The 12,039-nt window shown below is 43.7% G+C and overlaps 1 protein-coding gene across 1 annotated transcript in view; it reads right to left on the minus strand.

The window, feature by feature from the left end:
• The window catches only part of LOC115465754 (ribosomal RNA processing protein 1 homolog B-like), a 127,461-nt gene that overhangs the window by 75,570 nt on the left and 39,852 nt on the right, over window positions 1-12,039 (minus strand). Inside the window, 1 exon segment of the mRNA XM_030196459.1 lies at window positions 8,540-8,604. Coding sequence (XP_030052319.1) covers window positions 8,540-8,604 — 65 coding nt within the window.

Consider the following 12,039-nt stretch of genomic DNA (forward strand, 5'->3'; position numbering starts at 1 on the left):
GGCATCCATTACCACCAGGCACTAATCGGGGAGCGCTAGCGGCATTCCTCGCCGCAGCATGCTGTCTGAGAGTCACCACTCTATACTGAGCCAAGCCGCAAGGAGCCACGTGAGTCTGCATTGATAATCCTGAGATATTGGAGACCACCGTTGAAGCAGGGAACACTGCAGAGGTCTCAGGTGCGCTCTCGCCCAAGGCATCACTTCCAAAGTGGCCGTCATCGACCCCAACAGCTGGACTATGTCCCAAGCTCACGGGCGAGGCATCCTCAGGAGCAGACAGACCTGGTTCTGAAGCTTGCACTGCCTTTGCTCGGGTAGGAAGACCATCCCCGAGGCTGTGTCGAACCGGACCCCCAAATATTCTAGAGATTGAGGGGGGTCAGGTGACTTTTGGCTATATTGACGACCCAGCCCAGAGATTGCAGTACTGAGACCACTCTGGCTGTAACCTGATGACTCTCTTCTACAGAGTCTGCTCTAATGAGCCAGTTGTCTAGGTACGGGTGAACCCGGATACCCTCTCACCTGAGAAAAGCAGTTACTACAACCATTACCTTGGAAAAGGTTCGGGGAGCTGTGGTGAAACCAAAAGGCAAGGCCCGAAACTGGAAATGTTTTCCCATCACCGCAAAACGCAGAAACCTCTGGTGCGGGGGCCAAATTGGTATGTGCAAGTAAGCTTCTTTCAGGTCCAGAGACGTGAGAAACTCTCCTGGCTGTACCGCCGCTATGACGGAGCACAGGGTTTCCATGTGAAAATGCCGCACGTTCAGAGACTTGATTACTTCTTTTAAGTCTAGGATAGGCCAAAAAGACCCTCCTTTTCGCAGCACCACAAAGTAAATGGAGTAACGGCCAGAGCCGCATTCGACGGGAGGCACGGGGGAAACCGGCCCTATATGAATCAAGCCTTGCAAGGTCTCCTCTATTGCCGCCCGTTTGGCGGCATTACCGCATCGGGACTCCAGAAACACGTCTCTTATCGGGGTATTGAATTCTATTCTGTAGCCTTCTCTGATCAGGTCCAAGACCCACTGATCTGAGGTAATCTTGGCCCACTCCTCAAGAAAGAGGGAAAGTCTTCCTCCTATCACAGGAATCGAGGAGGGGGCCGGTGCACCATCATTGAGAGGGTCGCCCTTGAACTCCAGGTCTTGAGCCTGCTGCTGCGGAACGTTTGTCTGAGCGAAAGGACTGCCTCTGCTGAAAACGGGCACGCGAAGTGAACCCAGCAGAACGCCCCGGATGGTACCTTCTAGCTTCACGGAAGCGAGGTCTGTAAGAGGAGGGAACCACCTGACCCTTGGAAGAAGGCCGCGGCCTATCCTCGGGTAAGTAGTAGTAGTAGTAGTAGTAGTAGTAGTAGTAGTAGTAAGTGCTGGGGTTTGGTATCCCCCAGGCCTTTCACAATTTTCTCCAACTCCTCACCAAATAGAAGAAGGCCTTGAAAGGGCAACTTCACCAACCTTTGCTTAGAGGCCATGTCAGCTGCCCAATGCCGTAGCCACAGAAGACGGCGAGCCGCCACCGCTACAGCCATCTGTTTAGCCGAAGCTCTGACCAGATCATAAAGGGTGTCAGCCAAAAATGACAAGGCCGACTCCATCCGCGGTGCCACCTCCGAAAGGGGCTCTGCTCCATCTCCGGGCTGTTCCACTGCCTGTTGTAACCAAGCGAGGCAGGCTCGGGCAGCATAGCAGCTGTATGCAGACGCCCGTAAGGATAGGCCTGAAATTTCAGAAATCCATGAGGCTGCTATCTGGTTAGACATCTTTACAATATAGGATCTGGTCCTTAGGAAGCCATTGAACCATGTTGCCACTGCACCTCTGATTCCCCTTGTTATCGAGCAGTGTCATTAGTGTAGTGTGGTCAAATTCACTTGACATGTCGAATTGATCTACTAGGGCCTGGAGCTCACTTACCCTGCAGGTTTAACTGACTGTCACCAAAAGCAGGACCTCCCAGGTCAGGTACTTCAAAAGGCAGTATCTAGTGGCTCAAAAGGAGCTTTCATCAACTGGGTTAAAACAACGTTGCGGTCCAATGGCACAGCAGAAGGCTTGATGAGAGGCTTCAACAGAAGCAAGCCTCAAATAACGCGAACTAAATGCTGAACAGAGATAGTTTTAATTTCTACTTGGTAAGCGCCAACTGCACTAAGGTGAACCCTAATAGAGTTGGTCTTAAGACCTGACTCATACAGAAAACCTCTTCCATTTAAAACCATAAGACCTTCTAGTGGAAACTCTTGTGAAAGCCAACAGAACTTGACACTTTCAGGCAAGTTGAGCTAATCCACCACTACCCTTTCTCAATATCCAAACTGCAAGGTCTAGGGACTAACGTTCAGAATGCAGTAGGAACACCCAAATCTTGGGCAAATTAGTGTTGGAAAACATTCCAGCCTCTATGGATCCCTGGAGGAAAGTTCCAGAAAAAGATGAAACCACATCTGCTTCAGGCAGTAGGGGACAACCACACTCATGGTTCCTTGATCCTGTCTGAGCTTCAGAAGAGTCTTCTCTATGAGAGGTTATTAGACGATATGCATACAGAAATCCCTCCCCCTCCAATAAATGAGGAAGGCATCAGAGGCTAGTATGTCATGTGATCCTACTGTACAGCAGAACTGAGGAACTATTTTATTGCATTAAGTTGCAAAAAGATCTACTGAAGGAGTGTCCCACTCTTGAAAAATCTTCTGGACTATGTTCTCATTCAGATACTATTCATGAGGTTGCAGAACTGACTCAGTCTGTCCACCAGTTGTCTATCAGAGCCATAACAATTGATAGGGAAAGACATCCTTTGTGAGATGGCCCACTTCACTTTCTGCTTTCTGAGACAGGAGGTACAAACTCGTCCATCCCTACTTGTTGATGTAATCTGGTTATCTTTGTATATTAATCTGATTCAATAACTGATCTCTGAAAACCATTAAAGCATTCCAGCTTGTTCTTACCTCCAATCAGTTCATCTGATAAAGCTTTTCCTTAGCAGACCACTTTTTCAGTGTGAATGAATTCCCCATTACAAATTGACTGCATCCACTGTCAGGACATTTTGAATTTGAGGAACCTGTACAGAATTCCTTTTGCAAGACTGGACTGAACCATCCACCAGGATAGTGAATCCCTGGAGTCATGACGAATATTGATCTCCTGAAGGTTTCCCATGGCTTGAGACCACTGGGTGGACAGGGTCCACTGAACTTGCCTCAAACTGAAACATGAATGGGAGATAAATAAGGATGCTGAGCCACAGGACCTCTGCAGTTCTACATCTGGCTCACTGACACCTGCTCACTTGTAATCATTTCTGCTACTACCAAAATGAAAATTAAGATCTGCTGCTGCAGAAAAAATACAGATGTTTGAGTTGTGTCTGGCAGGGCTCCTACGAGTCCCAACTTCTGTAATGGGCTTAGCTAAGATGTAGGATAGTTTATGACAAACCATAGCAGCTTTAGCACCTGAGTGGTCCTGCACATACATTTTTTGCCCCTTCCTCTGATGTGTTTTTGACAGCCAATTGTCCAAGTAGGAAAACACATGCACCCCTGTCTGCATAGAGATGCTATAATGACTACTGGAGATTTTGTGAATAGTTCTGGAGCTGATATGAGGCCAAAAGGCAGTACATGGTACCAGAAATGGCGTTTCCCTAATTCGAATCTCTGATACTTTCTATGACCTGGATGCATCTGTACATGGGTATAAGCGTTCAAGTCCAGATAGCATAACCAATCCACTTTTTATGTAGAAAGACAATAAGGGTGCCTAAGGAAACCATCCTGAACTTTAGCCAGATATTTGTTCAGGTCCCTCAGGACTAGAATAGAATAAAATTACCTCTCTCTTCCTAATTTTTTTTTTTAATCAGGAAGTACTTGGAATAAAATCCTTTTCCTCTTCCTGAGTAGAATGGGCTTAACCACATAGGCGAAGAGGGAAGAGAGTTCCTTGGTAAGCAAATCCTGATGCAGAGCGCTTAACTTGGATGCTCTTGGATGGCAATTTGGAGGAATGTTCTCTAACTGCAGACAGTAACCTTCCCAGATAATTTTCAGAAAACATTGGTCTGAGTTTATAAGGGGCCTACTTTCTGAAAATAATTTCAGTCTCCCCCCCCCCCCCCCCCCCCACCTACTGGAAGGTTGTTCATGGTGGCTGCAGGGATTGAAGTTATGCTCTGCTAGACAGTCAAAACCCGATTCCTGGTTTTGACTGTGGAGCTGGCAGGGCTTTTTTGGGCCCTCAGATGTTTTCTGCAAATGTGAGGTCACCAAGTTGTTAGGGAGGAGGGAGGATTCTTACTCCTATTAAGAGAGTAGTAGGATCTCTGTTGCCCTCTACTATAAATCCACCTAGAAGGGCAGGTCAGAAGTGGATCTCAAGAGTAGCAGTTTCTTGCACCTTATCTCTAAAGATTCTCTCTGCAGCATGGCACATCAGCAGGGCTTCTTCTACATTTCTGGTTTGAGGTCTGAGGCCTGAAGCTGTGCAATTCTGCGAGTTTCAATCCCCATCAGTGGCGTCGCGAGGGCAGCTGACACCAGGGGCGGGTCGCCGCTGCGCACCCCCCCCCCCGGGTGCAGCGCGGCACACCCTCCCCCCTCCGGAGCGCAACCCCCCCCCCCCCGAGAAGAACATACCTGGAAGGCGGTGAGGGGCGGGCGAGCCAATCCGCCGAGTGCACACCGCTGGGGGGTGTCGGCGCCTCGCTGGTTCCCTGCTCTCTCTGCCCTGGAACAGGAAGTAACCTGTTCCAGGGCAGAGAGAGCAAGGAACTAGCGAGGCGCCGACAACCCCGAGCGGCGTGCACCCGGGGCGGACCGCCCCACCGCCCCCCCTTCCTAAGCCACTGATCCCCATTGAAAGGCTCTTGATGTCATAACAAAAATATAAGTCACATGGGCCATGTATTTTCCACACTCCTTTCCCCTATTAGTTGACTATTAGTTCACAGAGTTTAATCAGCCTTCTCTCAAGTGAGAGTATCAGAAAACTCCACTACACTGTGCACAATGTTCTGCAAGAACATGCTCGTAGTTGCTATGCAGGACATTAACAAAGCATTCCTTCCAAAAGACTCCAAAGGTCTTTGCCTCCCTCCCTAGAAACACCAAAAAGTAAGACTTCTTACTCTTGGGTCTCTTGATAGCAGAATTGACCACAATACAATGCCTAGTGGTTAGGGTGGTGGACTTTGGTCCTGAGGAACTGAGTTCGATTCCCACTTCAGGCACAGGCAGCTCCTTGTGACTCTGGACAAGTCACTTAACCCTCCATTGCCCCATGTAAGCCACATTGGGCCTGCCATGAGTGGGAAAGCGCGGGGCACAAATGTAACAACAATTAAAGAAGTTGTAGCTTCTTGAATCTTGGAGCCCTCTGGACTCTATAGTTGACCTTCTTGTTAACAGGAGGTTCAGAGTAATGGGGTATGTCACAAAATGCCTAGCCACCTGCCTGGGGTTACCCCGCAGCCACTTAGAGGGTCTATCCCCAGTACAGCTCAGGTCCGCCTGCACCCGCCGCTTGTGCTCTACACTAACACCCTCCTCCTACCAATTGGGTCACAACCACCTCTGGGCAAGTCTCCTCTTCTCAAAATTATCCCCAGTGATTTCTAGGTTACTGCGCCACACTCCCAGTGATCCCACAGTACCCAGAAAGAACTCACAGACCCAACACACAAACCACCAGGATTCTATATCAGTCCAGACAGCAGAGTCAACAAACAGGTTTACTGTCACATTAGAACAATAAACAAAAAATGTGCAATCAGTAAACAATAACAGGTAACTGAAATATGGATAAATTATAACACTAGCTAAATGTCTATATATTGTCTAAACAGTACCTGGGAAGGTCAGGACTATATATAATTCACCGAGCCTCAGCAAAGAGATCTGTCTATCTTTCCTCCCAGGCTAAGACTGAAGCAACAGCCAGCATCTGCTACCCAGTCTCAAGCAATGGGAAACCTTCAGGAGATCAATATTCGTCATGACTCCAGGGATTCACTATCCTGGTGGATGGTTCAGTCCAGTCTTGCAAAAGGAATTCTGTACAGGTTCCTCATTCAAAATGACCTGACAGTGGATGCATCCAATTTGTAATGGGGAATTCATGCACACTCAAAAAGTGGTCTGCTAAGGAAAAGCTTTATCAGATGAACTGCTTGGAGGTAAGAACAAGCTGGAATGCTTTAATGGTTTTCAGAGATCAGTTATTGAATTTAAAACTCCAGGCCAGAGCGCAGAACAGTCAAGTTTCAAATAAAAACTGGTTAAATCACTACAGGCACTTCTTATTATATGTGTGCTAACTAAAAGAAAGAGAAGTCAGTCCTCTGTAACAACTTTGAGCATAAATATGTACCATCTGCTGGCCAAACTACAGAAATATTCTTCAGAATTAATTTAGGCAGGAAAATATCCAATACGTCTTACAGGCTTAAAACACACTGTTTCTTCAGTGTCCAACATTGTCATTTATGCTTCCTTTAGGATTCTGTAAAAGGGCACAATTACAGTTTCGGGGCGGGGGGGGGGGGGGGGGGGGTGAAGAACTGGAGAATGTCCAACAGTTCTGCCCTGGGTTACTCATCCACCTCTAAAGAAGATGGGACAGCCTTAACTATCTCCCTAATACATTCTGTGAAAAAAGAAAAAGAACTACTCCCCTGTGGAAGATTTACATTTACCTTGTGACAGGGATCTGATGGGAAACCAGTATATTCTTCCTCCAAGGAGTTCCCTGAATCTTCTTCAGATGCCCAGCAGTTCCAATTCACACTCATAAAATTACTCATGAGATGTCCGATTTTCTACCTGTCTTGAACAACTGACCTCCTGGTCAGACCTGTGCCTAGGGCATGGAGACACCAGGTACCTCCAATATACTCAAGAAGCGTCCTCTTCAATGGGTTGGAGATCGACACTGGCGCAGTTGTCATCAATTCCAAAGCCCTTCAAGGCCTTCATGTCAATGCATCCCCTGCAGGTACTGAATAGTTCCCAAGTCTTGGTATCAAAGGGCTATCATGCACTCCTCAAACTTGTGGAGTTGCTCCACAAAGGCTGCCATCGACAAAGGGAAGGGCATAGCAACTGGAGTGGCCACATCTTTCTGAGTTACTCAAGGTGTACTGATAGCTAGGTCACATACCCTTCAATACAGTGGATAATAAGCAGTCCTCACGTTTGGAGATACTTCAAGGACACCAGTATTCTCAATGCTCTCAGCACCATGCTACAAAGGGGCTCAATGCTAGGTTGCCATGGGCTCCACCCTACTTCACCATTCTCGTCCCTCAGTACCATTCAAAATGAGGATTAATCCTTCCTCTTTCTTAGGAGGGGATTGGATAATGATGGATCCCAATGGTCTCTTAGTGATGCTCGAAGTCAAGGGTGATTTAGATACTTTCAATGTTGATGCATCCCCAGTGTTCCATGCAGCTCTCTGAGCCATGGAGGCTGATGTTTCCTATGCCATTGAACCACATTTGTGCCAAAATTTATTCATGTCCACTTTGGATTACTGTAATACTCTCATAAATGCTTAAAGAAACTGCACTGTATACAAACGTGGCTGCTTAACTAGTGGCTAATAGGGACTTCAGAGACAAAATTACTCCTGTGTGAAGCTACATTTGCTCCCAACTGAGCAAAAATGCCAATTCACATTACTATTGCTGGCATTTAAGGCTAGACAGGGTTTGACTTCTGATTAGCTACGGAAAAGAACTCAAGCTTATAAGCCCTTTAGTAGCTGAGGTCCTCATAAGGGGATACATACTGTGTATTCCTTAATTTTCACAATCACAATGGGCAACAACACATCTGAACACATTTTTAGAAACAAATTTGGCTCTTTTTAGACATGCCTTTGATCTAACTAGCTTAGGTTTTTTTTTACCCTTTCATTCATTTTAATTCTTGGTATTTTTAAAATTGTGTTTTTGTATGTATGTTTTAACTCTGTTATATTTATTTATGATATATCTATGAATATTTTGCTTTATACCAACTTAAAATTAGAGAGGCAGTCTACAAATAAAGAAATGAAAATGGACTAAAGGTTTACTGGGTACCAACTCAGTAGCACACAAGCAAATCCCAATTGCTTAAGATGAATCAAGGTAAAGATTTACAACTCTCAAAATGGATTAATAGTGAGGTTTAATTGAACACAGGGACTAATCATCTAATTAGGTGAATCCATAAAAATGGAATTATTCTATATATTAGGAAAAGAGGTGGAGTCTCAGAAATACAGCATGCTTCTTCTTCCTCCTCCTCCTTACAGGCAGCAATCTTAGTAGTAAAGAAAAATGACTCAAAGTACATCAGATTTCAGATACTGAAACAAAAAGGAAATTACATGGAACCCAATAACAAATTAGACTTAGTAAATTTCAGCTTAAGTGGAAGAATCACTGTGTACTCCTACAATGACCATTGTTTCTCAGAGCGTAAAAAGAATCCTGCACTGTAAAATCAGAGATCAAGGATGACACTTACTCTTTTGTTTCAGCAGCAGTTTTGCAGAACAGATCTATCAATTCCAGATTCTGGTCTGCCATAAGCTGTAAATAAAGGAGGCAAGTTTTACACAATGCTGAGTATTATGGTTATGTGTCTGTGTAGGTATTTCTGTACCTCCTTTTTAATTTTGCTGAAAACCAATAGTGGCATTATATATAAGAAACATTTTTTGAAAAATCAGACTGTAACAGGAAATTGGTGGCCAGCAAAACAAATCAGGCATGAACTTGGAAGCTGTCTCCAAAGGCTCTCTACATATCATCAGTATTCTGTATTAGAAACTCTGCTCATTTAAGACATGTTTTACTTCCTATAGTTCACAATAAACTCACAGGTACTGTATCACAAATATGTCAGGGAGGAGGCAACCTTTCCATTCAATAACATCACTAAAAGACACAGTCTTTGAAAAAAAAATGCGGAGAAAAACCTTATACTAATACAAAATAAGAGTCCCACATACATCATATCTGAGATTTAAAGAGCAACATCATAGATTTTAAAAAAGGGGGGAAAACCCATCCCAAAGGACCGTTTAAATAGTGCACAGTTGCCTCCAACCCACACAAATATATAGAGAGAATCTAGTAAACAAAATCAAAGAGTTTCAATATTGTCCATAAATATAGACTTATAGCATTCACTTAGCTTCATCGAGCAAAAAGAATAAATCAAGGAACATCCCAATACTGCAAACAACATCCCTTCTCACAATATATCCCATAAACTCCATCAGGAGTTTTTTCAGTAATCCAGAGGATGTTCCATTCAGGAAGCAGACAAAACAAGTTGAGCAGCCTAGGGGTCAGTAATGATGTAGTAAACTGGTTTAGAAACTGCTTGTATAATAAGTGTTCACTCCAAGAAAGGAAGCATATCAAAGCATCAGTTCTGGGTTTAGTTCTGGTATACAGTGGATAACAGTATCCAAGGTGGGACCAATAGTAGATTTGTCAGACAAATCTCTAATTGCTTTGACTGGGTGACCAATATATTAGAGGGGGGAAAAGTTTGAATACTAGTAGATGCCACCTTGGGAGGGTTATGGGGGGAGTGGAGATGATTCGATATTTCTTCCTCCTCTTTATTTTTCTTTTCTTTCTCTTTCCTTTTGGCAGAGGGTTATAAAAACGTAGACCTTCCGCTCTGTTTATAAAAATTGGCTAACCGGAAAGGGAGTTTTGGAGAGGAAGAGAGGGGATGGTTTTGGGGGGGGGGGGAATATAAATAAAAAATGGTGATCTAATGTTGCTGTGTGTTCTTTTTCCTGTTACTGTTTAATACAATATTTTCTGTTTTGGGATATGTATTTTATTGTTTCATATGTTTGATTTACACCAATAAAAACTGAGCACCACTGTTAAGGGCCCTCAAGTGACTGAATGAGTTAGGAACTGATTGAGTGGGAGCCAACAAAGGGCAGTGGTAGATGTATTTTAGTCTGAGGCGGTGGCATAGCTAGAACTGAATAGGCCCTGAGAGGAAAACTGAAGATGGGCCCCAACAACACTATCTCGCCCAAGGCATGTGTAATGGATATCGTGGTTGAAGTGTGTGAAAGGCCAGGGTGCGGAGAACCCAGCTGTCTTGGTACATGTGTGTACCAAAAACACTTACGAAAATGTGGGAGGAAGGTTCTGGAAGCCAAATTTAGGTTCAAATAGAAAGCTAAAATCCAGAACCTCCAGGGTAGCACTTTCAGAAATGGTCCATATTCCATGTACAGGACCCAAGAGGCAGGCAGAGCTCTGAAGTTTCAATGTGTGGATGAGACAATGGTGCACGGAGAAAGAATTCAGATTTGTTAAAACTAAGCAAAATTCTGGGGAAGGGAGAGCTTATTCCAAAAGGATGGATTCCACTTTAAACTGGGATGGAACCAGGCAGCTGGCATTAACATTTAAAAAGGAGATAGAGCAGCTTTTTAAATTAGAACAGGGGAGAAAGCCAATAGTCACTCAGGAGCACATGGTTAGGAGTGAGGTATCTTTGAAGTATACAATTATAACAGGACATTTATGGAATCCCAATAGAAAGGTTTCAACAAAGGTGAAAGAAAGCCGGGAGTGTTTAAGGGTGGAACAGAGCAAAAGTTGCAAATTATCTCTGTCAACTTCTAGGCAGCTTAGAGATGCAAGAAAAAACACACTTTGAAGTGTCTGTATACAAATGCTAGAAGCCTAAAAAAATAAGAAAAGAGAGTTAAGAGTATATAGCACTAAACAAAGAGGTAGATATAATAGGTATCTCAGAGATCTAATGGGAGGTGGACAATTAATGGAACACTGGATTACCAGGATATAAATTATATCACAAGAGGGTGGATCAAAATAGATGGGGGGTTGCGCTGTATGATGAAGAGGGAACTGAAACAAAATAAAAATTCTGCACGAAACACAGCAATGTGGAATCCTTATGGATAGAAGTACATAAGTATTGCCATACTGGGACAGACCAAAGGTCCATCAAGCCCAGCATCCTGTTTCCAACAGTGGCCAATCCAGGTCACAAATACCTGGCAAGAGCCCAAAAAAGTACAGAACATTTTATACTGCATGTGTGAAGGGAAAGAATATACACGTAGGGTTATACTACTGTCCGCCAGGCCTGAACGATCAGACAGATGAAGATATGCTAACACAAATTAGAAAAGATAGCAAATTTGGCAACAGTATAACACTACCCCAATACTGACTGGTTAAATACCACATCAGGGAGTAATAGGGAGATAAATTCCTAGACATAATAAATGACTGCTTCTTGAATCAACTGGTCCAGGAACCGACAAAAGGGGGAGACGTTTTAGATCTAGTCCTTAGTAGAATGCAAGACTTAGTATAAGAGGTAACAGTGTTGGGTCTGTTGGGAACAGTGATCACAGCATGATCAATTCTGACTAATAACTGGAGTGCAGTCACTAAGGAAATTGACTATAGCAGCATTTAATTTTCAAAAGGGTAAGGGATAAAATGAGGAAAATGGTTTAAAAAAAAAAAAAAAAAGCTGACAGGCTCAGCTGCAAAGGTTAGGACTTCAAATCAGGCATGGATGTTGTTTAAAAATTACAAACCAAAATATCTTGCTCAATAAATTGAGAGAGTCATCACTATTTCTACCTAACAAAATAAAACATGGAAAGAAAATAAGATGATACCTTTTTTATTGGACATAATTATTTCCGATCTGACGAAGAAGGGCAACCTTGAAAGCTAATCAAGAAATGTATTAAGTTATGTCCAATAAAAAAAGGTATCATCTTATTTCTTTTCCATGTTTTATTTTGTTTGATTTCTATTGATAACCTTAAGAGTGGACTAACATGGCTACCACACTCCTCTACCTAACAAAACAAACCTCAACTGCCCTGGGAAAGTCGTAGACTTTTACTATAGATAGCCCAAAAGGGCTCTCTTTCATCAGCTTGATAATAAATGGTAAACTGCAAAACTGCAGTGCGAACAAACTATTAGCTAGAG

Source organism: Microcaecilia unicolor, chromosome 3 (genome assembly GCF_901765095.1).
Source record: "Microcaecilia unicolor chromosome 3, aMicUni1.1, whole genome shotgun sequence".
NCBI lineage: Eukaryota > Metazoa > Chordata > Amphibia > Gymnophiona > Siphonopidae > Microcaecilia > Microcaecilia unicolor.